Source organism: Ischnura elegans, chromosome 9, assembly GCF_921293095.1.
Source record: "Ischnura elegans chromosome 9, ioIscEleg1.1, whole genome shotgun sequence".
Classification (NCBI taxonomy): Eukaryota; Metazoa; Arthropoda; class Insecta; order Odonata; family Coenagrionidae; genus Ischnura; species Ischnura elegans.
This window is the reverse complement of record NC_060254.1, coordinates 69,522,641-69,545,226: the sequence shown is the minus strand read 5'-3', so window position 1 is coordinate 69,545,226 and position 22,586 is coordinate 69,522,641. Positions and strand designations below refer to the sequence as shown.

At 36.8% G+C, this 22,586-nt stretch overlaps 1 protein-coding gene across 1 annotated transcript; it reads left to right on the top strand.

Annotated features, from left to right (window-relative positions):
• Nucleotides 1–531: 531 nt before the first annotated feature.
• LOC124165626 (uncharacterized protein C7orf26 homolog) lies at nucleotides 532–16,703 on the top strand. The gene is made up of 11 exons (XM_046543101.1): nucleotides 532–724; nucleotides 811–932; nucleotides 1,212–1,529; nucleotides 2,862–3,006; nucleotides 3,449–3,680; nucleotides 8,777–8,890; nucleotides 9,518–9,627; nucleotides 13,208–13,293; nucleotides 14,627–14,870; nucleotides 15,130–15,264; nucleotides 15,996–16,703. Exons 1-10 carry the CDS (start codon nucleotides 631–633, stop codon nucleotides 15,213–15,215), a joined length of 1,551 nt encoding a protein of 516 aa, XP_046399057.1. The 5' UTR covers nucleotides 532–630; the 3' UTR covers nucleotides 15,216–15,264; nucleotides 15,996–16,703.
• The last annotated feature ends 5,883 nt before the right edge of the window (nucleotides 16,704–22,586 follow it).

The window sequence follows — 22,586 nt, the reverse complement described above, 5'->3', positions numbered from 1 at the left end:
TCATCCATGTTTTATACACATTTGCAATGGCATAAGATTTCCATTTTTAATTTTAGTTGATAAGGCAACTTAAGAGGTAAGTTTAGCAATACATGCCATTACTATTTCCACCAACTTAATTATTGCTCTGCACAAGCCAACTCATGAGGAATCATCAATAAATCAAGGAAACGACTTGCCCCAAAAACTTCAATATTCTATAAAACCAACATGCTTCATTTTTCTAATGGTCTTGCCTTCTGATCACCATGTCACATTTTTGATAGAATGAGCCAACTAAGACGTCATGGCCTACTGTGATTACAACTCACGAAAGGAAGACTCATAGCCACATAAGAAGCTGAACAATTCGCTTCTCAGGAAAATTTTTGGCCTTAATAACCGTAAAATTTTTCCCTATTGTTTCGATCTATTACTATAGTATTTGTAATCGTTCATTTTCCTCTTGATTAAACTTCAACTTTTTGAATCGATAATAGGTGTTTCACATTTACCGCCTTTTGTACGTAGCGATTGAGGCGATCACGCGGCCAGTTACACAAGTTGAACGATTGTCTATTGTTCCAATGTGTGTTTTGAAGAGCGCGAGTAAACACCCAACTCCACGCAATTTTTTGCAGTTTTTCAAAAATGTCGAAGCAACAAATGTCAGCTTCTGAGATAAAGTTGATGCTTAGGAAATTAGATTTTCCGTTTTGTGCACGAGAAGCCTTAACGCGAGTTGGTAAGTTTTTTGTGCCTTTTACCAGGTCTTCGTGTGTGATTATGTGGGCATAGCATTTACATCAACAACTTTATTATTATTTACAGAACAGTTCTTCATATTCATGTCTGGCGGAAGACAGCCTAGTCCTAAAATAATGGATAGCGCAATGGAAATCACTGCCGAATTCGTTTTCTGTGAAGTGGACCGCAGAGGAGCAAAGAAGAGGGTTAGTCGAACATTCTTCATAAAATATATACTTTATTAATAATTAGTTAGCGTGAATGTCAGTTAAGCTCGATCCATAGCCTATTGGATATACTTGTATCCATCGAACTGCAGTTTGCTATGAAAATGTCCTAAGTGCATGTTTTTAGAATAGGTGAATTCTTTCAGTGAAACTTTTCTTCAATCCAGTAATTCCTTTGTGGTTTGTTTTTTCCTTTAGTTGATGTAAATTAAAATATTCAAGATGTTCTTTTATAGTTCTCGGTTATCCTTATTCCAGCCATTTAGCAAGATCCAGGAACTGCAATTGATGGAAGTCCTTTGTGACCACTTTTTACTTTCTGGGCAAAGTGCTGCTGGTGGAGTCACAGAAAGTGTGCGAAATTACCTGTTTTCGGCACTTTTCCCACCTTCTCCCTCATCTCCTGCTTCACCTACGTCTTCAAGTTCAGGTGGGAGATCAAATCAGACTTGGGAGGCACGTTTGAGTCTTCTCTGTAAACTTGTGTCTTTAGCCGTAGCGACCAGAAATATTCCTCTATTGGCAACCGCAGGAGCCTGGATGGCGCAAGCTGGAGGAGGAGTCACAGCTGCTCAAGTAATGTATCGATGTCCTCCTAAAAAATACTACATTTTCATTTAAACTAACTTCTATTTTAGGAATATTGTATAATTGAGCGTACATTTGTTGTATAGATATTTTTGGCCCTTGTTGCAAGCAGAGTTGTCAAAGAAAACGATGAGTGTTAACTGGGTCTTAAAGTGGAATGCATTTTCTCGTTAGCAGTGGCGATATTTCATTTTACAATTAATTTATGAAACACTTGGGTAGCGGTTTTAGAATGGTGGAATTTTGCCTGTAGAAGCCAAACTTGATCTGAATTATTGAAAAGTATTTATCATAGAAGGAAATGACTAGAGTGTGGTCACAAAATCTTAACATTTTTTTTTCACGGCAATAATAAGTCTATTTATCATTCATTATCCCATAATTCAATTTTCTCAACATTGTTAAGCTTGCAAACTTGTGGATTTTTTTTAGCCATTCTAGAAGTATCTTCATTTGGTGAAATTGGTATAGAAATGTAATTATGTACAATATATCCCAGGCTAAAAGATGCACTGGCCTGTGAGAAATATGAGTGTCCTGGATTAATATTGTGATTTTTCATGAGCAGATGAGTTCTGTGAACTGCCATCATAGATTTACGTTGGCCTTTATATGATTTTTTTAAGGAACTGCTGTAACAGAAACAGTAAAACCCATTTTCTTACTGTACTGGCTCAAAACAGAGTTACTATCAATTAGCACATTCAATGCAGGCCTGATTTTCATTGAAGTCATCAAAATCGGCTGTAAAAATAAGAAAGAAAAATAGAGGGAAGTTTCCATGCCATAACTTGCGTTCAAATACTAAGGTAACAAAATATTGAAAAATCATGAATTCACAAAATATTTTTTTAACAAATGAAGTTTTTCGATTATGAAAAGCGTTTAAATTATTATAAGACCCTTTACTTAGAATTAATACACTGTTTTTCTAAAATTTTCCCCCCTGATTTTGGACACCCCCAAACGAAATTCCTGGCTATGCCACTGCTCCTGGCGCGACCAGCAGAGACGTCAATTGACGTGCTCTGCAATAAAGTGTTAATGTAATATAAATGACAATAATCTCAGATAAGCAGCTTGCGTTGGTAGAGAATGAAATTATACCCTGAGCCCATTCGACAGTGGCTGATTCAAGCCGACAGTTGTGAGTGAAAAAGTCCTTCTAATGGCCTGGGAAATACAGTTATTGTTTCAAGTGTCTGAGGTGGTCGAAACTTACCTGATGTTCCCATTATATGATATATTTTGCTATTTTGGATGTTTCGATGCATGGCCTTAGCATTATTTCAAGTTCATTTTCATATTTCTGGGTTTCAGAGTGTCCGTCTGGCCCAGTGCTTGGTCAGGGATTATGTAATTCTTGTTCCTCGCTCAATACCTCGCCTGAAGGACCTCCCATTTCTTGCTCCATTGTTTGCTGCCCATTTTTTAGCTGCTATTTCGGAGATGTATGCCTCACTAGGTGAGTATATGTTGGTCAAAATTGATCATAGCATTTAATTGATGACATTTAATGCTCACTTATTCACCCATTTAACTGAATTTGAGCATAAATTGTAAGAACTTAATTTTGAATGCAATTCTAATATCATAAAATCATGGTATTACAAGGTTAATTTTTTATGTATTTCCAATAATGTGGAATTTTAGTGAATAGTGATACTTTTGACTTTCACTTATACTGCAAGTATAAATGATACAGGTGTCATTATCACATGCGATGCAAGACCAACACAGTTGACTTGTTCTGCTTTATTTTTAATTGACTTTATTTCTCAATCCAATTGTTTTTCTCTTAGCAATTGCTTAACTAGTCATGGTTGTATTATGTGGAAGTGAAATACCTTTGACTGCAAACATTGGCAGATGTAAACTGAATATGGAATTTTAAAATTTATTTCTAGAGCGTGGCAATGCCTTTAGCCCGCCTCCAGATGCCCTCCTGGATATGGTGACTCAGTGGGTGGGAGATTCAGCCCATCTGTGCCTTGGCCCCTTGGTGACACCAGCTGGCTATTCACAAAGGTCGAGCACCCCTCCCTCTGGCGGCTCAAGGATGCAACCAGGGCAAGGATCTCCCAAAACACTCCCGGCTGTTTCTCCTGCATGTTCACCTCCTTTTGCTGCCCTCTTCAAGTAAGTTCATAATTCCTGTAATGATATGTACTATGGGGGAAAAAAGTATTGGTTGTGCCACCACTATCACTCTGCGGGATAGTGGGTTTCCTTTCCAGTGGGTTGTTATTCTTTGGTCATAGAGGGAAATTCAAACAAGGCAAACTATTTCCTTTCTTCGTCGTCCAAATATGCGACTGACCACTGAGTCTCCCGCAACCAAGAGCATGACTCGCAATGAACTCTGTAGAATGGAGGCACATTCGACGGCAATATGTACATGCATTGAGATCACTCCTCTGAATTTTCCTTTGCATATCTCAACAAAACAACAAAAATCACTACGGGCCATAGAAATCTTCCTCTTGAGGTAAACAAGACGTCAACGAGCAGATTCGATGGGCCACATATTTGAATGCAGTTGACTTTGAAGAAGTTTTAGCTTTTTGGGAAGGACTGACAAGCACAAGGCCTGAACTCATTTTTATTTGTATTGAAAGGATATGCTCCTATCTTGATTTGAGATGCCTATGTCATCAGGCGAGAGGGGAAAAAGTTCGTAGTCGGTTTGTTGGGGGCAGGCTTAACAGTAGTGGAAACATAGTGAGGGATGAAAATAGAAGTACTGTGTACTACTGCAAGAAACGCAACAGGGAGGGTAATGAGGCATTAAAATCGGAGAAGAGGGAGGCCAATTTGTACAACCCGAGATGTTGATGCTGATATATAATACATCAAAGTGCTGCTGAGATTTTGAATTTAACAAGAGAAGAGGTACTGTCCAAAGTGAAGTGTGAACTCATTGGAGTATGTTTTTTGTGCCTTGATTTTTTGTCCACATTAATTCAGATATTTTATTTGACCCTTAAAAATTGTGAAAAATAATTGGAAAGCAATAAATATCATGAATTGTTTTAATTTCAAAAAATTGGTTTCCAAAGCAATTGAAAAAGAGTCTATCAAACTGCAGAAAATAATTTTTTTGGATTTTGGCCACTGGCTAGGAAAAAATAAAATGTTAATTTTTTTTACAATTTATGGACTTAACAGATTATATGGATATGTTTTTGAGTCATCTTCTTGACAGAAAGTTAGACATCAAACTGAATGGTATAAACTCAGTGCATTTCAATACCACGTCTTCAAGGATCTCATTTGGGACCCTTATTGTTAAGGCCATTTTACTTGGTACATTTATAAGTAAAAACCCTTCAGTGAACAATAGCATAGGGAAAACCACAACATGTAAAGCATCATATTGTATGAATATTAGCAACATGGCGTGCATGACTGAATAGAAAATAGAACCAGTTCTAATTTAGCTCATTCATTCGCTTACTCACACATGGAATATGTATTTTATTTTTGCGATTAGTACTGAAAATTCTTTTCAGAAATATTACAGTGTATGTTATGGAGTACATCTTCCATCAAGGATTTTTTTAAATCATTCACAAAATTGTGCAACCCAAGTACAGTACACTCCCGATTATCCGGGCTAATGATGGGGAGGGACGGCACGAATAATCGGAAAACACGGATAATCCAAACTTTCAGTTAAATGTCTTTTAATGTTCATAATTTACTTAAAACAAACAATATATTATTATTTATGCAGTTATTGTGTTGCTTTAGAGTGCTTCCAGGACTCCTTGAGAGCTTTCTTCGCCAGTTCGCGATCTTTTTTTAGCGACGATAGCGTGGATGTACTCGTATTATTAATGCTTTGTGTATGGCCTGGTTTCGAAAACCACGCATCCGTGGCTGTGTGATAACGGATACAGGAAAAAGGTTTGCACGAATGCTTCAAAACCACTGCTTCACGTCGCAAACTACACTGTCAGGCACTACGCCACGTACTCGCGTCTCGCACAAGTTGTCCGGGTTGAAACTGCTGCGGGACTTGTATCCGTGATCAAGGAGCGCGGTCGTGCACTGCGAGGCTTGGAAAACAGGAACACGGTGCTCCCGTGAATGCAACTAGAGCGCGATCGCTTCCGTTTTACGAAGGGGATTCTAACGGAAATGATAAGCCCCGTATGTCCTAGCATTGATGCAGTAATTCTGGTGATTTTGCGTAGGATTTTTAAAAACAAAGATCGCGGAAAAAATTGAGCGAGAATGAAAATCATGCACGGATAATCCGCAACCCGGATAAACCGCAGCCGGATAATCGGGAGTCTACTGTATATGAATAATTCAAGGGTAAATATTTATCTAGATCCCTTTATTTTCATATGATATGACATTTAGAACATTGCCCATTTCTCTTTCAATGATGATAGATTTTGAATTTACCCTTTTACCTATATTCCATCAGCAGGTTACTTCATCAACATATGAGATGATATGATACAGATTGAAAAGACTGGATCAGTGTAGATTTTATGTGCCACAGTCAGTATTGAGACTGTTCTGTGTTCTAGTTAAATGTATTTTTTTCATGATGAATAATTCATTAATTTTCACCATAAATTTTTTATTTAACAACGAAAATTAAACAAATTTTTGACATTTTTTTAAATGTTCAACCACTAACCAGCATCGCTTTTCTGCAATTCCGAGATTTATATGCAAGCCACAAATTAAAAGACTGAATTCTTGACACTGGTGCATTACGTCATCATAAAACCTCTCAATGCAACTATAATGCACTATGCAGCCAATAATGAGTTCTTTTTTCACTCCACCAATTAAAAAGAGCTTAAAATAAAGCTCCTAGAAATAACTAAGTGCTCACTCTGAGTACTTTGGAGCGGATCACCTAGGGCATAATAACACCGTAGCTACTGCCAAGGTGTCCAGCAAATCAGAGCGGAAAAATTCATACAAAATTCCAGGTTTTCAGAGAAATTTTACAAAATTCCAGATTATTCTTGATTACAAGGATAGATATGAATTTTAAAACACCCAAAATTACTTCAATATTTTCAAATAATAATCTACTTCATTCATTCATATGACACCTTAAGCGCAAACATACAAATAAATTCAAAGGCAAGGAAAGAAAGGGATAGGAACATATGATAGAAAAAGGACGAGGACAAACAGTGCTGTGGTAGATGGAAAATGCCAGAAAATCAGACGGTAAAAATATGGCCTGACTGGGACTCGAGCCCAGAACCTCCTGGTTGCCGGCCAGGTGCTCTACCAGTTGTGCTACCAGGACGCTTAGATTTACCGTGATTTCGGCAGTGGTTTATACACAAAAATCTCCCTTTGCTTTGGCTCACAGGAATAACCAATAGATGGCACTGGGGCAGCTCACCACTCACGAACAGAAGAAATGGACAAGGACACAAGAATGAGAGGAAAGATACATACTCACACGATAGCTGAAAGAGACAGGAACATGCATTTTGCGGCATGCTGAGCCCAAGTGAAATAAGCCAATATGGCCGATACACTACTTCATTCACTCACACGATGCCTTAAGCCTTGTTAAATAATATTATATTTATGAATCATTTTACGTTTGTAATTTAAAGACTTAACCTTAGTAAAAGAAATTTTACACTTAATTTATGAATGTCTCACTTGGTACCTCAAGATTGAGAGACATTTCAATTCTGTTGTCTTGCCTGAAATGCCAAGTTTTTCAATGTGGCTGTATAAACTCTACTATACTACTGCACTTACATTTCCGATAAACATATTTTAGGCCAGAATGCACTGGATTAATGTATGCACCATTTCAGAAATAATGATAAAGCTTCTGAAGAGGATAAAAACTGAAAACATCCATAGACCTATGTAAATAAAAGAGACCACCCAGTGTGGGCAGAAGACCCAGTTGGCATTTTGACTTCAGGGGTGTATAAAAAATAAAGGTAAACGCTGAAGTCTGCATGGACGAGACCGGACAATATTTAATCCACTGAAGAATACCATTCTTACAATTCTGGCTCAGTAAATGGAATTATCAGCAGTAGGAATGCACAGCACATGCTAGGACCATGAGGGTACTTGGGATAACACGAGAGTTCTACGGTGTTCTGGCCTATTATGGTATCAGAAAACCAATTGAAATGATGTTAGAGAGGATCATTTTCATCTGGGATTAATATATATTTTATCGATGGATCATTTTTAAATGTTTAAAATTTGAAAAATGATTTTTTTCTCCTCTTTTCATGAATAAGCCTCAATAGCAATGGAGAAATAGCAGCCAAGTTATGAGCCAATATTGAGGATACACTTCTATTGTTGAAACAATATCTCCATTTCAATTCGAATGATTAACTTTTGATCAATATGTTGATGCAAGGTATTTAACCAAATAGGCAGCTCAATTGTATGCATTTTAAAATCTCCCTAACCCAAAAAGCCAAATAAGCTAATAGGCCAAAATTGTTTTTTTTTTCAAATTATAATCTAATTAATGGCATATTTTTTGCACCATACATGTACTATGGGGGAAAAAAGTATCCCAACAGAGTTTGTGCCGCCACCATTGCTTTGCAGGAGAATTTCTTTCTAACGGTATATTAATCCTTGGAACGAGACGAGGGAAATTCAAATACGGTCTTTTTTCAGCCACCAAGGTTGTGACGGTGAACTTGCCTGCCTTGCACCAAGGCTTGAACGTATTTTGTACTGCTCAATAGAGCGTTGGCGCATTTGATATCCTTAGCAGTTGTGCCTTCCTTTTTCCTGCTATCTCCCTCTAACCCTCCTTTCCTTTTTCGCACCAACTCTGGCACTCGTTCTAAAATTCATTTTAAGCACGCCTTCACTTCCACATTTTCTCCTCTCTGAAAGTTTATGGCATAAGTTAGGCATTCGCGAGACGTAATCTGCAAGAAAGTAATTGCAAGGAACGCTTGTGAGCATCAGGAATTATGTACTCTAAATACCTAAAAAAAATCATCACCTTAGAAGGTTTTATTACGACAATTGCAACTGAAAATATTTCCCCAATGCATGTGCACATGATTGCTACAAACTCAAATGACATGACACAATTTTGAGAGGTTAACCTTTAGTTTCAGCTGTAGTATTTAATGATATACTTGGCAAAAAGCTTTCTGAAAGTTGAAAAATGTGTAGTAAATTTGTGAGTGCAGTATGTAGTCCAAATTTGGCTGTTGTTGTTGTAATTTTTTATTTATTTACAGGTGGTGCATAATAGCTCCCTTGCATTTTTACAAAGCAAAACCCAAAAAGAGCCATCCGTGTTCAAATTCAGGATTTTCTAATGGCCACACTGTGCAAGGGAGGGATTCTATTGGGTAAGAAACATTGGTGGTGGTTTTGGCATTTTATATTTGTTTTAGGCCCGATATATCTCTTCACTTTGTTGCTGTAGTAGGTATTTTTATCTGCAGTTACTGGTGGTGCATCTTTCAAAATTCATAAATTTGTACCCTTTTTTATGCAATGCTTACAAAATCTCCTTGAGCCCTTTATTTTTTGCAGCTTTTGGCATGTATTTTTTAAATTAAGTAATCATGAGGATTGGTCAATAAAAATACTCCTTCAATAAAATTATCTCTCAAGAAACACATTTATTAAATAAACATATGAGATGAAATCTTAAGATGTTTGTTGAAAAGGAATATTTATCATATAAAATTAATATTTATCTTCTTTGATGTGCAGTTGCCACTTCATAAAATCAATTTTTTAATTTCTTAAATTGTGGTTGTATGTTTTTTTTACTCTGGCAACCGCATTTTGAGTGGTTTTGTTTGGGCTCATATCAAGGTGAGATTTTAATGAACAATTAATCAAGTAATGCTTTAAGGATTCTGCACGATAAGTTTAAAATGTTTGTATCAACCAAAAAATTATGAGAGAGGATGCTAGAGCTGATTAACTGTACATTTGTATTTCGCTGAAGGCTTTTCCTTTTATAGGTGTGGCGATGCTGCAGATTCAGCGAGTTCTAAAGAAGGAGAGCCAGCATTGTACTCGCAACTTCATCTGGCACTCTTGCAAGCAATGCTTAATTTATTTCTGGAACAGGGTGAGTTTTCATCTTATGGTAAGATTTTCCTGCCTTTCAAATTGAAGTAATATAGTAAAATTAAATTTCACTACCTTATTCTTAATTGTTAGTTGATTCTTACTTCTCAATTAAGTTCTTGTGGCAGAAATGATGAAAATAGGCAGCTGTTCTTTTCTAATGAAAGAAGGCAATTATCCAAAGAGCTAACTTATATGATATCTATATCAATGCAGTGACAGTAAAAATCACTCACTCCAACAGTAATGTTTATGGTCCCCATTTAACAATGTTTTTTAACAATGTAACAATAAATGTTTAACTGCATTTTTTGTTCAAAATATTGGTTGTATAACCCCATATGGAAGGTGATTCATAGACAGTTCCTGATGGACTACAACACTACAAAGTGTGATTTCATTCTGAGACCTGGTTTTCGGACACTCTCCTTGTTAGATTTGCTTGGACCAGACTTGGCTTCCTTCAAACTTAAAGGTTCTTCCTTGTTGCATTTAAAGCCTTATGCTGTTGTGAGTGCTGAACAAGTGAAGCATAACGTAAGCAAGTGATACCTATCCTTAGTGTTTTCTTCATAACCTACTATGACACACATTATAACGTTGTTGTCAAGTTTCCATTAGGGTAGTTTCCTTCACCAAAGAAAACGAAAGGCATTGATTGCGATTTTTTACCCACCATTATTGTATTCATAATATACAAATTATTTGGTTTTAGAAATACCAGTTTAGACAAATGGCAAGGGTCAATTTTATCCTCATTTCAAAAAGGCCAGATTGGCGCCCATGCGATGCCACTCCACGTGACGTCACAGGGGCCTAGATGCTATACGAGTAGCCAGGAGCTTCACATCGTCTGAGATTACCAATGCATGTATGAGGCACAGAGATCAGGGAAATATGTCTTAATAATCACTTATTAAAACTGGCTAATGTCGGAAATTTTTCTTCATTTGATAAGGTATTAATAATCCTTATTTAAGCCAAGCGCTACCAGCTAGCATGGTACTAAGCTACCTGCTAGCATCCTGCATCGTATGAGCGCTCAGAGCCTCGCCCAAAGGTCACTTCACTTGCGGCAGCGGGAAGCAGAACGACGTCACGCGGAGTTTTTCCTGGCATTCATACTTACGCGTCGCGTTTTCGCGCGCTTGAAAATTTTCATTTTTCATTTAATCGGGAAAAATAGATATCGTCATATAAAAATCTGAAAGCGTGAAATACGTACTCCAGGAGTAATAATCTTTCGATTTAGGCAATAAAAAAATAATAGGAAACCACCCTATTTTCCCAAGTTTCCCTCAAGACTTGAACTCCAAACAGTCTCATGCGCTTGCAATCTTCTAGTGTCAGAGTTAACTTGGTTATCAGCTCTAAGGGGATCTGGAATGATATAGCTCTACTTGGAGTTCTATTCCTGTTGTAAGCAGCCGTAAACATTGGCTCTGACCACTTTCTCTTCTCAGCTCTGGATTCAGCTTACATGCACCTTGTCATCTCACACAGCGTTTGGTTTCACCTTTCCTCTTTTCCATTTTGCTGTTTGTGGAACGGCACTCTCTTCTCATGGTCAATGCTATGCTGGTCCAGATATTGGTCGAACTCCTCATTAACATACTCCGCTCCAAAATCTGACCTAATTCTGGAAAGCCTTTCGCCAGATAGAGCCTCTGTCTTTGTTTTGTACTTGCACAGCTTCGCTAATACCTCACCCTTGGTTTTCATGGTCATCTCCGACACATGTCATAAGTAGTCATCTGTGAACATAATGACGTTCTGTGCCCCTTCACATGATGGTGGATCAAACTTTCCCATTAAGCTGGTGTGGACCAACTTGAGAGACCTGCTGTCTCTTGATTTTGAGCTTGCAGGGAACGGTTTCCTTGTCGACTTCCACTGGACACATATTTTGCATCTGTTGCTATCGTCTTTCCTTATTACACTCAGCACATGAATCTTGCTTATCGTGTCCTTACTTGCATGACCAAGCCTCTCGTTACAAGTTTCCATGGGCTTTGCTTGCAGTACGACAGAAGTGAGTGCATTTTCTGTTTGGTATGTTAACTTCCATTATATACATCCTTCAATGCCCGAAATATGCAATGGCAGTTCTTACTTCAAAAATGATTTTTCCACTTATCTCTGTCAATTAGTGGACAGATAGTAGATTGCAGTAAAGCTTAGGTTCATACCGTAATTATCTGAATATAGACCCCTTTTTTTCCAAAAATGCCCATGGTAAATTTAATGGGGGGACTATATTCAAACGCATTTTTAAAAATTTTTTCCGAAACTGAAGTCTCAAAATTAGGGGGGGGGGAGGGCTATATTCCGAAAAATACGGTATGTAACTTCATTCAAGATGAATGTCCTCTCTGATTTCACCTCAATAGTGCCGACGCCTTCGACGTGCAACTTGAATCCATCACCAAATTTCTCTGATCCCTTTCTTGATATGTGATTGAATGAAATTTGATTGATTGTGATTGAGTGAAACCCTATTTTGTTACTGTTCGGTGATGACGAATTTCAAAGCATTGCATGATGCAAGTGACTGTGTGGACTTGTGACGTTAATACTTTGTTCGGTAAAACCCATCCCGAAGTTCGCTCTGAGAAAATGGTTTGGTGGTGTAACCGGCAAACATACCTGACCAGCAATAGGGTAGTTTCCTTCATCAAAGAAAACGAAAGGCATTGATTGCGATTCGTTAACCACCATTAGTGTATTCATAATACACAAATTATTTGGTTTTTGAAATACCGGTTTAGACGAATGGCAAGGGTCAAATTTTATCCTCATTTGAAAAAGGCCAGATTGGCGCCCATGCGATTCCACTCCGCGTGACGTCACAGGGACCTAGTTTCTACACGAGAGGATAGGAGTTATACATCGTCTGAGGTTACCAATGCATGCATGAGGCACAGAGCTCAGGGAAACATGTCTTAATAATCACCTATTAAAACTGGCTAAGGTCGGAAAGTTTTCTTCGTTTGATAAGGTATTAATAAACCTTTTTTAAGCCAAGCGCTACCATTCAGCAAGGTACTCAGCTATCCGCTAGCATCCTGCGTCCTATCAGCGCTCAGAGCCTCGATCAAGGTCACTTCACAAGGAGAGAGGGGGAACCAGAAATGCGTCGCACGGACTTTCCTACTTACGCGAAGCGTTTTTGCGCGCTTGAAATTTTTCACTTTTCATTTAATCGCGAAAAATAGATATCGTCATTTAAAAATCTAAAAGCGCGAAATACGTACTCCAGGAGTAATAATCTTTCGATTTAGGCAATAAAAAAATAAAAGGAAACCACCCTATTGGGAGATCTGGACTCAAATACTGGCTAAGTCAAATATTTTTTCTTATTTTTTCTACTTCATCCTGTGGTGCACTTAACTTTGCAGCTGCATGCATGACTGCATACAAAGTCTCTTGTTTCATGCAGTGCTTTAAGCATTTAGGCATTTGTTGAAATATAACTTCTACGTTGCAGAGCAATATGGGCACTTTCTGAACTGTAGGCATACTTTTTGTTTGTTTATTCCTTCTTTTTCCTTATTCAATGTAACTTTCCTAATTCTTTCCAGGTGGGAGCTCAGGGAATCCACCACAGTGTCCAAGTCCAAAGCTCTCCCAACAGCCTAGAAAGCAGCAACCATCCCAACAAGGACTGGTGAGTGGCACTTTTGACCTTTCAAGTGTGCATCTGAAGGTTTTAGTGGGTAATGCAGCCCATTTTCTGTATATCCCAATATTAATGCATGCTCGAGGTCCATTCTTGTTCTGCATTTCCTATGAGTTCTGCATGCTAGCCTTCTGCCCTCATTCATTTTTAGCTTCTTGAGCATTCATTTTTAGCATTTGTGATTAATGCAAAAAACTGCCTTCCATTTCTCCCGTTCCCTGGTCCTATTGTATTATTCCACAAGGTTCCTCTTCCTTGTTGTTCTCATGTTCCTAAAGTACTTAAATATGTTGGACTTTTTCGGGACATTATTCCTTCGGTTTTTTCCTCCATTATATTTCTCATATAATTACTGAATAACCATCTGCCCTGAGCACTGTTTTAAAATTGGACTAGTATCTTTGTTTCAATGAAAAATGGCAGTTACATTAACTTTTTCAAGGAGGAGGACACATGAAATCCTCCGAACCACACTCTACCCAAATTGAATGCACATGTGCAGTTTTTTGGGTGAATAAGCAGGAAAAAAATTGCATTCAGAGGGTTAAAATTATTCATTTATGTAGGTTTTTTTATTTTGGAACTGCTTAAAGTGAGTAAATACTTGTCATGTAGGTCAGAAAATATACATGAAAATAAGTACATTTGTCTTGAGCTACACATTATTGTTACCTCACCAACCCAAACCCCCTGAAGACTTTGATCTCTTTACTCATACCAAGTCTTCTGTAGTTGAATATATGAGTGTCCTTGAAATAAATCCAACACTGTAAGCCAGGTCTGTATGGTAACCTTGGTACCTTGTCATCTTTCCTTGACATTGAAATTTCTGGACTTTTGTGCAATGGAGTTAAAACCGTTCTACTTTATGAAAAATTGAAAGATCCTAAGATTTTATTTACACAACCTCACTGTATTTCATTTATGAAATTCTCTTCTCACAGAATTTGAAGGTTCAGAAAAGAGCTGTCTGGCTTTATGACCATTTTGAAATCTGTCTTCATCTCTTCAATGAAAACTTCCATCTCTCTCTGATAATTGCTAGCATAACCGGCAATAAGCCACAGGGCTGTTATACTGGAGAAATTTCAAAATGGTGATACTATATGTTCACAAAGAAGCCAATTTTCGAACGAGGATGGCTCATTAACAGCAGCTTTCAGGAAATTCATTGTTGGTTCATTCATTCAAGTAAACACTGTGTGTTTGCTTTAAATTAAATCAGGCTTCTATTCATGAGTCAGGGAGATTTGGAAAAGGTATGTCATATAATTCAGAAAACATTGCATTTTCCTCACAACTATGTCTTATTTTTATACAGCCTCCACAATTGATGTCTCAGCAAACTGCCTCAATTCCAAATGCAGAAGTGATTTCAGCTTCTCAGATGAGGTCAATTGCTGATGAAGTGGAGATTCACAGGCGGAGGATTTGTGTCAGTATTACTGGGGGCGTTCTTGATGAAGTAGATACTGAAAGAGAAGCTGTTTTACAGTTAGCTTTGGATCGACTAGGACAGGCACTACAAGTGTCACTAGCAACTGGATGCCTCTATGGTGACAGACGTGAGTGATTATTGAATACTTTTAGAATGGTTTGTCATGCTAACCCAAAGCTGTTAATTTTCCAAGCAGCGTATTAAAAGGAACTTGGGCCAATTATTTTATTTTTTTAAAGTGTTCTTCACTTATCTTAATGCGTTGATTAGTATTAAAATTGTATGCCACATACTTATTTGCATAAAGAATTGAATTTAATTTTTTGAATTAAGCTGTGGTTTTTTTTATATTTAATGCTTCACTGAAGATGATTTGTAATTTTCAGGTGAACTTCTGGAAAGGCTGTCACTTCTTCCTTCAAATAGGCTAATAAGCTTAGTAATTGCCAAACATTCCTCTGGCCAAGGGTAGTTTGTCAACCTTTCATAATGAAGATATGGAAATTTTCATTACCGATAAGGTGAGTAACTTCTTTGTTAGGCATAGATCAGGACTCGGTACACTACTATTGGGAGACCACCGTCAACAAATTTTGTAAATTATGTACTTTTTATTCAAATTTTCCATCATTTCATTTTCTTAATTTATTATTGGTTATTGAAGAAATCTTCTAAAATTAATCAAGTTTTTTTCTGTCGCTCATTGCCTTCTTTAATACTAGAACGAATGACCAACTAAACTTGAAGCATTCCTTGCCAGCAAAGAAAATAATTCAGTTTTCAGAGGGAAACATTATGGAAATAATAAGCCTTATGTATCCCTGCATTAAAATATGATATTCCGGGTGTTTTTGCATGCAATTATATTTTTTGGTAGATGCTGGAAACTTCAAAAGAGGATGAAACTCATGCAAAGATAAGCAGGAGCTTATCGTAGTTAATTGTTGTAAATTTTCATTGGATTTGGCCGAATTATGATTTCTACATAACAATTACAGGGATGAAAATTTATAGGCTGGATTAAATTAAGTTTTTGTTACAGTGTATTAATTTACAGCTGATTTTATTTATTTTATATGTGAATATTATCCCTGGCTCATCAGTTTTTGTGATCTTGATATGTGATATAGGCTTGATAGTATTTCAGTGCATATGCATTGTAAGCTTAAAAACCTTTATAGAGTTTTTTTTACATTGTTTTTAAAATTAACCAATTGAGTTAGATAATTATTTTCTATGCTATGTATTTCAGGTTTTTTTGTTGTGCAGTCATCATGAGCTGCAATGGAGTGATCTCGATGAACAAGAAAGTATGGACGTCGGTTGTAACTATTTCACAATACATTGTATATATCTTCTTTCATTCAAAGAGTCAACCAGTCTTCTGGTTATCAGCCCACAATAGATGCCTTCATTTTATTTTGATTCAATCATATTGTTCATAGTTGAAGAATCAAACCTTTGGAAGATTTTTCTTTTGAAACTATGTGTGTATTTATTCATTTTTCAAAACTTACGTCTCAATTTAAATGTCCATCATATTGGGCAATTTGGATCCCAGAAACGTAATGACTTTCATAGCTATCACTTGATGATGGCTGGTGAAACAACATGTAATTATGTACCTGATATTTTTTATGGTATAAAAAATTTTGTAAAGATAGAAATTAATTCTGTGGCCATGTTCTCACATAAATTATGTCGAAATTATTTTACTATTTTAAATTTTACTCTGAAATATCATTTTTATTGCAAAGGTATCCTTGATAATTAATGCTGTATGTAATGTTGACAAATGCTCTGAGATAAGTGTGACTTTCCGACCCACACTTATCCACATGGGAGATAGTCGAGATGATTTATACAAATACTGTCCCTGGTTATTTTCAGTGCCTCAAAAGATATCCGGTGAGCATTTTGTAATATATTTTGTAAATAATTAAAGCCTTATAGGTAATTATATTCTTATTTATTTTCCATTATCCTTATGTATGTAGAAGATTTTTCATTCATTTAGTCATCCATATTTGGCCAGAGGTCTTTAGTTATTTACGTGGTAACTTAATGGATTCACCCTTTCTCTCAACCTGATTAAGATGTCACATCAATTATGTTTTCTTTTTCTATGGGACCCTTATGTAATATAATATGTGAACCTCGGTTGGATATTACCTGGTATATTTGGGCAAATATTCAATCTGCCACACATATTTTGTTACCTACAAATGACTTTACATTGATGATAAAATGATTGATGGTCCTACAAAACATTCAGAGAAGAAAAAAATTACCTTCTAAAGTAATGAAATTATTGATTCTTCTTTGCTAAAACTTTTGCTGGCACTCGTCATAGTAGTTAAAATATTTTTAGGCTATTTGCCTCATTAATTTTTGGGTGGCCCCAACATTTCCCGTCTGATGCTGGTCACTTTATCAAGGGAATGTGGTGAGGCAGGAGATTTTATTCACCACCGAATGTTGGGGCCACCCAAAAATTGATATGGAGAATAGATTAGTTTTTATCTACCATGATTGATTATTATTGACACATGCGAGAATTAGGGATGAGAGCTAGGTGACATGTGTGGGAGTGAAACTGAATCTCTATTTATAAAGAATGAAGATTTGCCCATTACTTAAGAATTTCTTAGTTGGAAAGATACGGTAATGGAAGAAAATGTTTACATTACAACACATTCTTTTGCCCAATCACAGGGTTTTCACAGGTCAGAGTAATCAGGGAAAATTGAGGGAATCAAAAATGGAATAGGGAAGTCTGGAATAAGTCTGAAAATCACTTCCATGGCATCAGGGAAAAATTCATCAAAAGAACTGCTGCACTGTCTGCTTGTTGTGGGCTTGCATCATTGACCCAGTTCGCATTAAAATTACCTTTAGAAATGCATTAGTTCTGTATGAAGCATGTTCACTTTTGTTTCAGGAAAATTTAGGTTCTAATATCATTGCATTGCATAGCATTGTTTATCAAATATTGCCTAGTAATTATTGTGCTCTCTAACTTCCAAAGAAGCAAATTCCTCAAATGCATGCTCAGCTTATTCATGTTTCCCTCAGAGAAAATTCACTGCTTTTGGTGCTATTCTGAGTAATGAAGTTTTTAAGTTAGCTATTCTGAGTAATTAAGTTTTTAAGTTATTATATTTCTACGTATTCATTGTAAAGTAATCACTCACGATCGATCAATTATTAATTCAACCCAAAGGTTGGTTTGGATAGGTGAGGGTAGAGCTCACCCCAACTTTAGCCACAGGCATTAGAATATCAAATTTTGGGTATGGAGGGCTGGTTCCTTACCATGGGACACCTCACACTTCAAGGATTTTATTTGGTGGTGTCCTAAGGCTTCACCTGGGATTTGAACCTGGTACTCTTCATGCAGTGGCCTAGCACTCTACCCACTAGTGTACCTTGCATCTTTTCAAAATGATTGAAATAGATTTTTGGAAAAATATTGCATTTCATTGACTGTCATTCTTTAAAATTTTATGTAGTAATGGAAAGGAATGAGGAGAAATGAAGATTTTTGTCCCTGAGGAATTTGGGAATGTGAATGTGGGAATTTTGCAACAACACTATCAAATATCAAGAAATATTAGCAAGGATCTATTGGTGAACATTTTGGTGTAGAGATAGCAGATGAAACACTTTATTGCACCATAGATGCACAAAAGTTTGGCTTTCTTTACCAACGAGCGTGCCTAGATGTACAAAAACTGAGAAAATGGCTGATAGTGATTAAGGATGTGATGGATGATTACATACAAACCTGCACGTGTGATGCAAGATGCGAGGAGGCTGATGATGAATACACTTATGAGGATAATAAGTGCAGCTCGGGATGGCAATATCAGCACTGAGCTTGGCTCATAATGGTTTATAAATAAACAAAATAATTGTGCATCTTGAACTTACTTATTGACCACTATATAGAATACCAGCCTTGGTTGTGATGATACACTTGGCAAAATTCAGTGGTTGGTAATGATGGAAACCAGACTCCTGGCCTCAACTTGCAATGATAGAGATGAATAGAACTTAAATGCCTCTGGTCCCTTTTGTCTATCTGCTCAATCTAGTTTTGCCCATGAAAATAAATCTGAATGATATGTATCATCAGTTCAGCTAAGTGCTGACCGTATAAAACTTGGGAGGCGAACTTGCAGACAGAGATGAGGGGTGGGTTTATGGAGGGGAAAAACATTAACCCTTTCCTGCTGGCGCCTACAATTGGAAAACGTTTTCTGTGCTACAAGTAGCATTAGAATATTTTTAACCCTTAACCGGTGACTTGCGGTCTGAGAGACCGCTGCGTTTATAAAATTATGAATATTTTCAAAATTAAGATTTCAAAATATCTATAATTCTCGTTAGCTTCATATTTTTGCATAACAAGGACATCCCACTCTTAAAATTAAACGTTCCTTTTATTAATTTCTGTAAATTTGCAATTGAACTCGATTAGCGGTCTGTGAGACCGCACGTCACTTACTAAGAATGCATCAAGAAAAGGAATAAGCGGGATAAATTTCATGGCTACTTACTACTTAGCCTTCCAACTTAAACATTTAAGGCCTTTTTTGAATCTGGCAAAATATTGATACATAAATATAATAATTATAACTCAAGTGTTTTTGGCATCAGTTTTTTGATCCTGCTTCAAATCACAATTTTTTATAACAAATTGGTTCGTATTGGGAGTGTAAAAATTTTAATATAAGTTTTAAAATAGTTAAGCATTCAAAGAAAAATTAAACAAAACAATAAAAATGGCGTAGCAATATTTTATGAATTTTTGATTTATTGCGGTCTCCCAGACTGCACGTCACTGGTAGTGTAACAAGAATTGCACGTCACTAGTTAAGGGTTAAACTCTCTGTAAGGAGCTCTTTTTTGGGGTGGAGTTAACCTGGTATTTTCATCCCTCAGATTTGGAATCCAAATTGCCCATCCCTTACCTTGGTCACTGGTCTAGATCCGCTAAACCTTATCTTAACCGGTATCTTAGCACGAATACACGGTCAACTTATTTAGTTACCAGTATTTTTTTCAACCAAAAACTGCATTTGATTTTCAATAATTTATTCTTCCAAAGGAATTGCGAACTTTTTTTAAGCATTGTGGATTTATAAACATTTCTAGCGTTAATAACAACAAATTTAGTGAACATGAGGTACTAAGACTGTAAGTCCAGAAGTCCCTTATATTTGATCCTATAATTTCGTTTCGAAATTGCTTTTTCGTAGAACAAAATGCAGTATTCATTTCTAAGTATAATAGAATTGTAGTATGCAACGAAATATATGATTGAAAAAAACTATTGACAATATAACCACTTCGCAACAGATTCCTGTGGTGAGGGTGATCATAAATGAGTAGGATGGTTGGGAGTAATTGCTGAGGAGTGGCTCTAGGGACTCACTAAGCTGGGTCTCAGGCTGGGCCTGAATGCATCAGACAATAGGGTAGTTTCCTTCATCGAAGAAAACGAAAGGCATTAATTGCGATTCGTTACCCACCATTAGTGTATTCATAATGTACAAATTATTTGGTTTTAGAAATACCGGTTTAGACGAATGGCAAGGGTCAATTTTATCCTCATTTGAAAAAGGCCAGATTGTCGCCCATGTGAATGCCACTCCACGTAACGTAACAGGGACCTAGTTTCTACACGAGAGGATAGGAGTTTTACATCGTCTGAGGTTACCAATGCATGCATGAGGTACAGACCTCAAGGAGACATGTCTGAATAATCACCTATTAAAACTGGCTAAGGTCGGAAAGTTTTCTTCGTTTGATAAGGTATTAATAATCCTTATTTAAGCAAAGCGCTACCAGCCAGCATGGTACTCAGCTACCTGCTAGCATCCTGCGTGGTATCAGTGCTAAGAGCCTCGACTCTAGGTCACCTCACTAATTGCGGCAGCGGGAAGCAGAACGACGTCACACGGAGTTTTTCCCGGCATTCATACTTACCCGTCGCATTTTCGCTTGCTTGAAAATTTTCACTTTTCATTTAATCGGGAAAAATAGATATCGTCATTAAAAAATCTGAAAGCGTGAAATACGTACTCCAGGAGTAATAATCTTTCGATTTAGGCAATAAAAAAATAATAGGAAACCGCCCTATTTCTACCTCAGAGTTCACTTCCCTTCCCTCGCACTTCCCTGGAGCCGACATTCGGTCATTTGCGTTGAAAAATCTGCGACAGCTGTACCCGACACCAGGTGTTCTACGCATGAAAATGCCCGTCTGCTCCACCTGACGTCCGGTGCGCAAGGGATAATGGTCCAACCTGCACTTATGTTAGACTCAGGTGCTTAATGTTAAGTTTTGGTGCACTTAAGAAACTTAAGCAAATATTTGACATATATGCATGTTTTATGATTTGTTGAATATTTTCTTTATTTTCCTAGTGTGAAAAAAAAAATTTGGTCCTTATGAACTTAAATAAAAAGTCAGGTTGGCTCTCAATATGTTTTGCATATTTGAGACTCATTTTATTTGGCTGTATTTAGCCCATATATGTTTGTTTATATTACAGGACGGTGGATTGACTTCAGTAAGACAAGGGAAAGCTAATACATACAAGAAAAAACAATTGGGTTGGTGAAAAATATCACAAAACCAAAATATAGAATCAGAAGTTGAAAGAATGCACACTCATGTTGTAATTATTAATATTGACAACTTTTAGTTTAGATATCAGTGAAATGATAAGATGTTGTGATTTCAAATTTATCTTTATTCATGTATCTCTACTGCGTTTTTGTGGCCGCCCAATAGTGCAGGAACTGGTTCATGATAACAGTTTCAGAACTCAAATTCATGGCAAGATTTTGCATAATGCCTGTAAATTCAAAGCTCCAAATTGTAGCAGAAACAGGTCCACAATGATTATAATAAACTATACATATGTAATCACGGCATTTAGTCTTGAAATCATGTATGTAGGCAAGGCGGACTAAAGTGCAAAAAAAATGGAGAGGCTGGGCGCAGGTAGATTATTTATTCTCCAGATCATGCTTTCATTTGTGGGAAAGTGTTTGGAAAGGTTTTGTCTCCCTTTTGGCCTTCAAAAAAGTGAGAGAGCGCTCTCATCAGATGCTTCGGGGGTGTTTAATTCCCCAACCACAAAGACGGCTGTAGCTGGCGCTCGATTTTTGCGTAAGACTATTCGAAACTTTAGTATGAGAAGCCTGGCTCATAAGGTTAAAAGAATGTTATTGAGAGCTATTTTGTTCTTGACTTTAGTCATTCAAAATTCGCCATTAAAGATCATGTTGAAAAGGAAATTATATAAATGAGTTTGGATAGCCTTAATCTCTTAAAGCCATAGACTGAAAATTATTTTCCTTAAAATATAATCTTTCTCGAAAGCCTCTATTTTCAAATGTAAAAACCAAATGGCTAAATGAATAGTTATTATGGTAGAGCGGTCGCAACCACATCTTTTGAATAGCATTGACACTCGAAATAAAGCCTATCGCAGATTTTCGGTAAGGTCAATACGATCTCTTGTTTAATAATTTCAAATTGTTTTGCTGACCGCGTATCAGAACTTGGGAACGATACGAATATGGCGGTTCATTGTACTCGTCATTCATTTGTTTATTGGCGATGAAATAATGTATTCAACTTTACTTATAATGAGTATAATTTTAAATAAACAAAATAAATGCTTACAAAAAATAGTAATATAGTGACCAGTAGAAAATATTTTGCTAAGTTTGAGGAAAATAATAATAACCGTTAAAGTTATTGTCTCGTTCTACCTGCCGCGCATCTGATTGGCTGTTGAAGTATACGAAAATTTGGTTCAAG

Bases quoted from the DNA above. Each gene is read 5' to 3' on its own strand.
- LOC124165626 (XM_046543101.1), top strand. From the start codon at position 631: ATGTCGAAGCAACAAATGTCAGCTTCTGAGATAAAGTTGATGCTTAGG. The intron at 3,007-3,448 runs GTGAGTATATGT...ATTTATTTCTAG, and splicing joins GGAGATGTATGCCTCACTAG to AGCGTGGCAATGCCTTTAGC. The intron at 8,891-9,517 runs GTAAGAAACATT...TTCCTTTTATAG, and splicing joins CAAGGGAGGGATTCTATTGG to GTGTGGCGATGCTGCAGATT.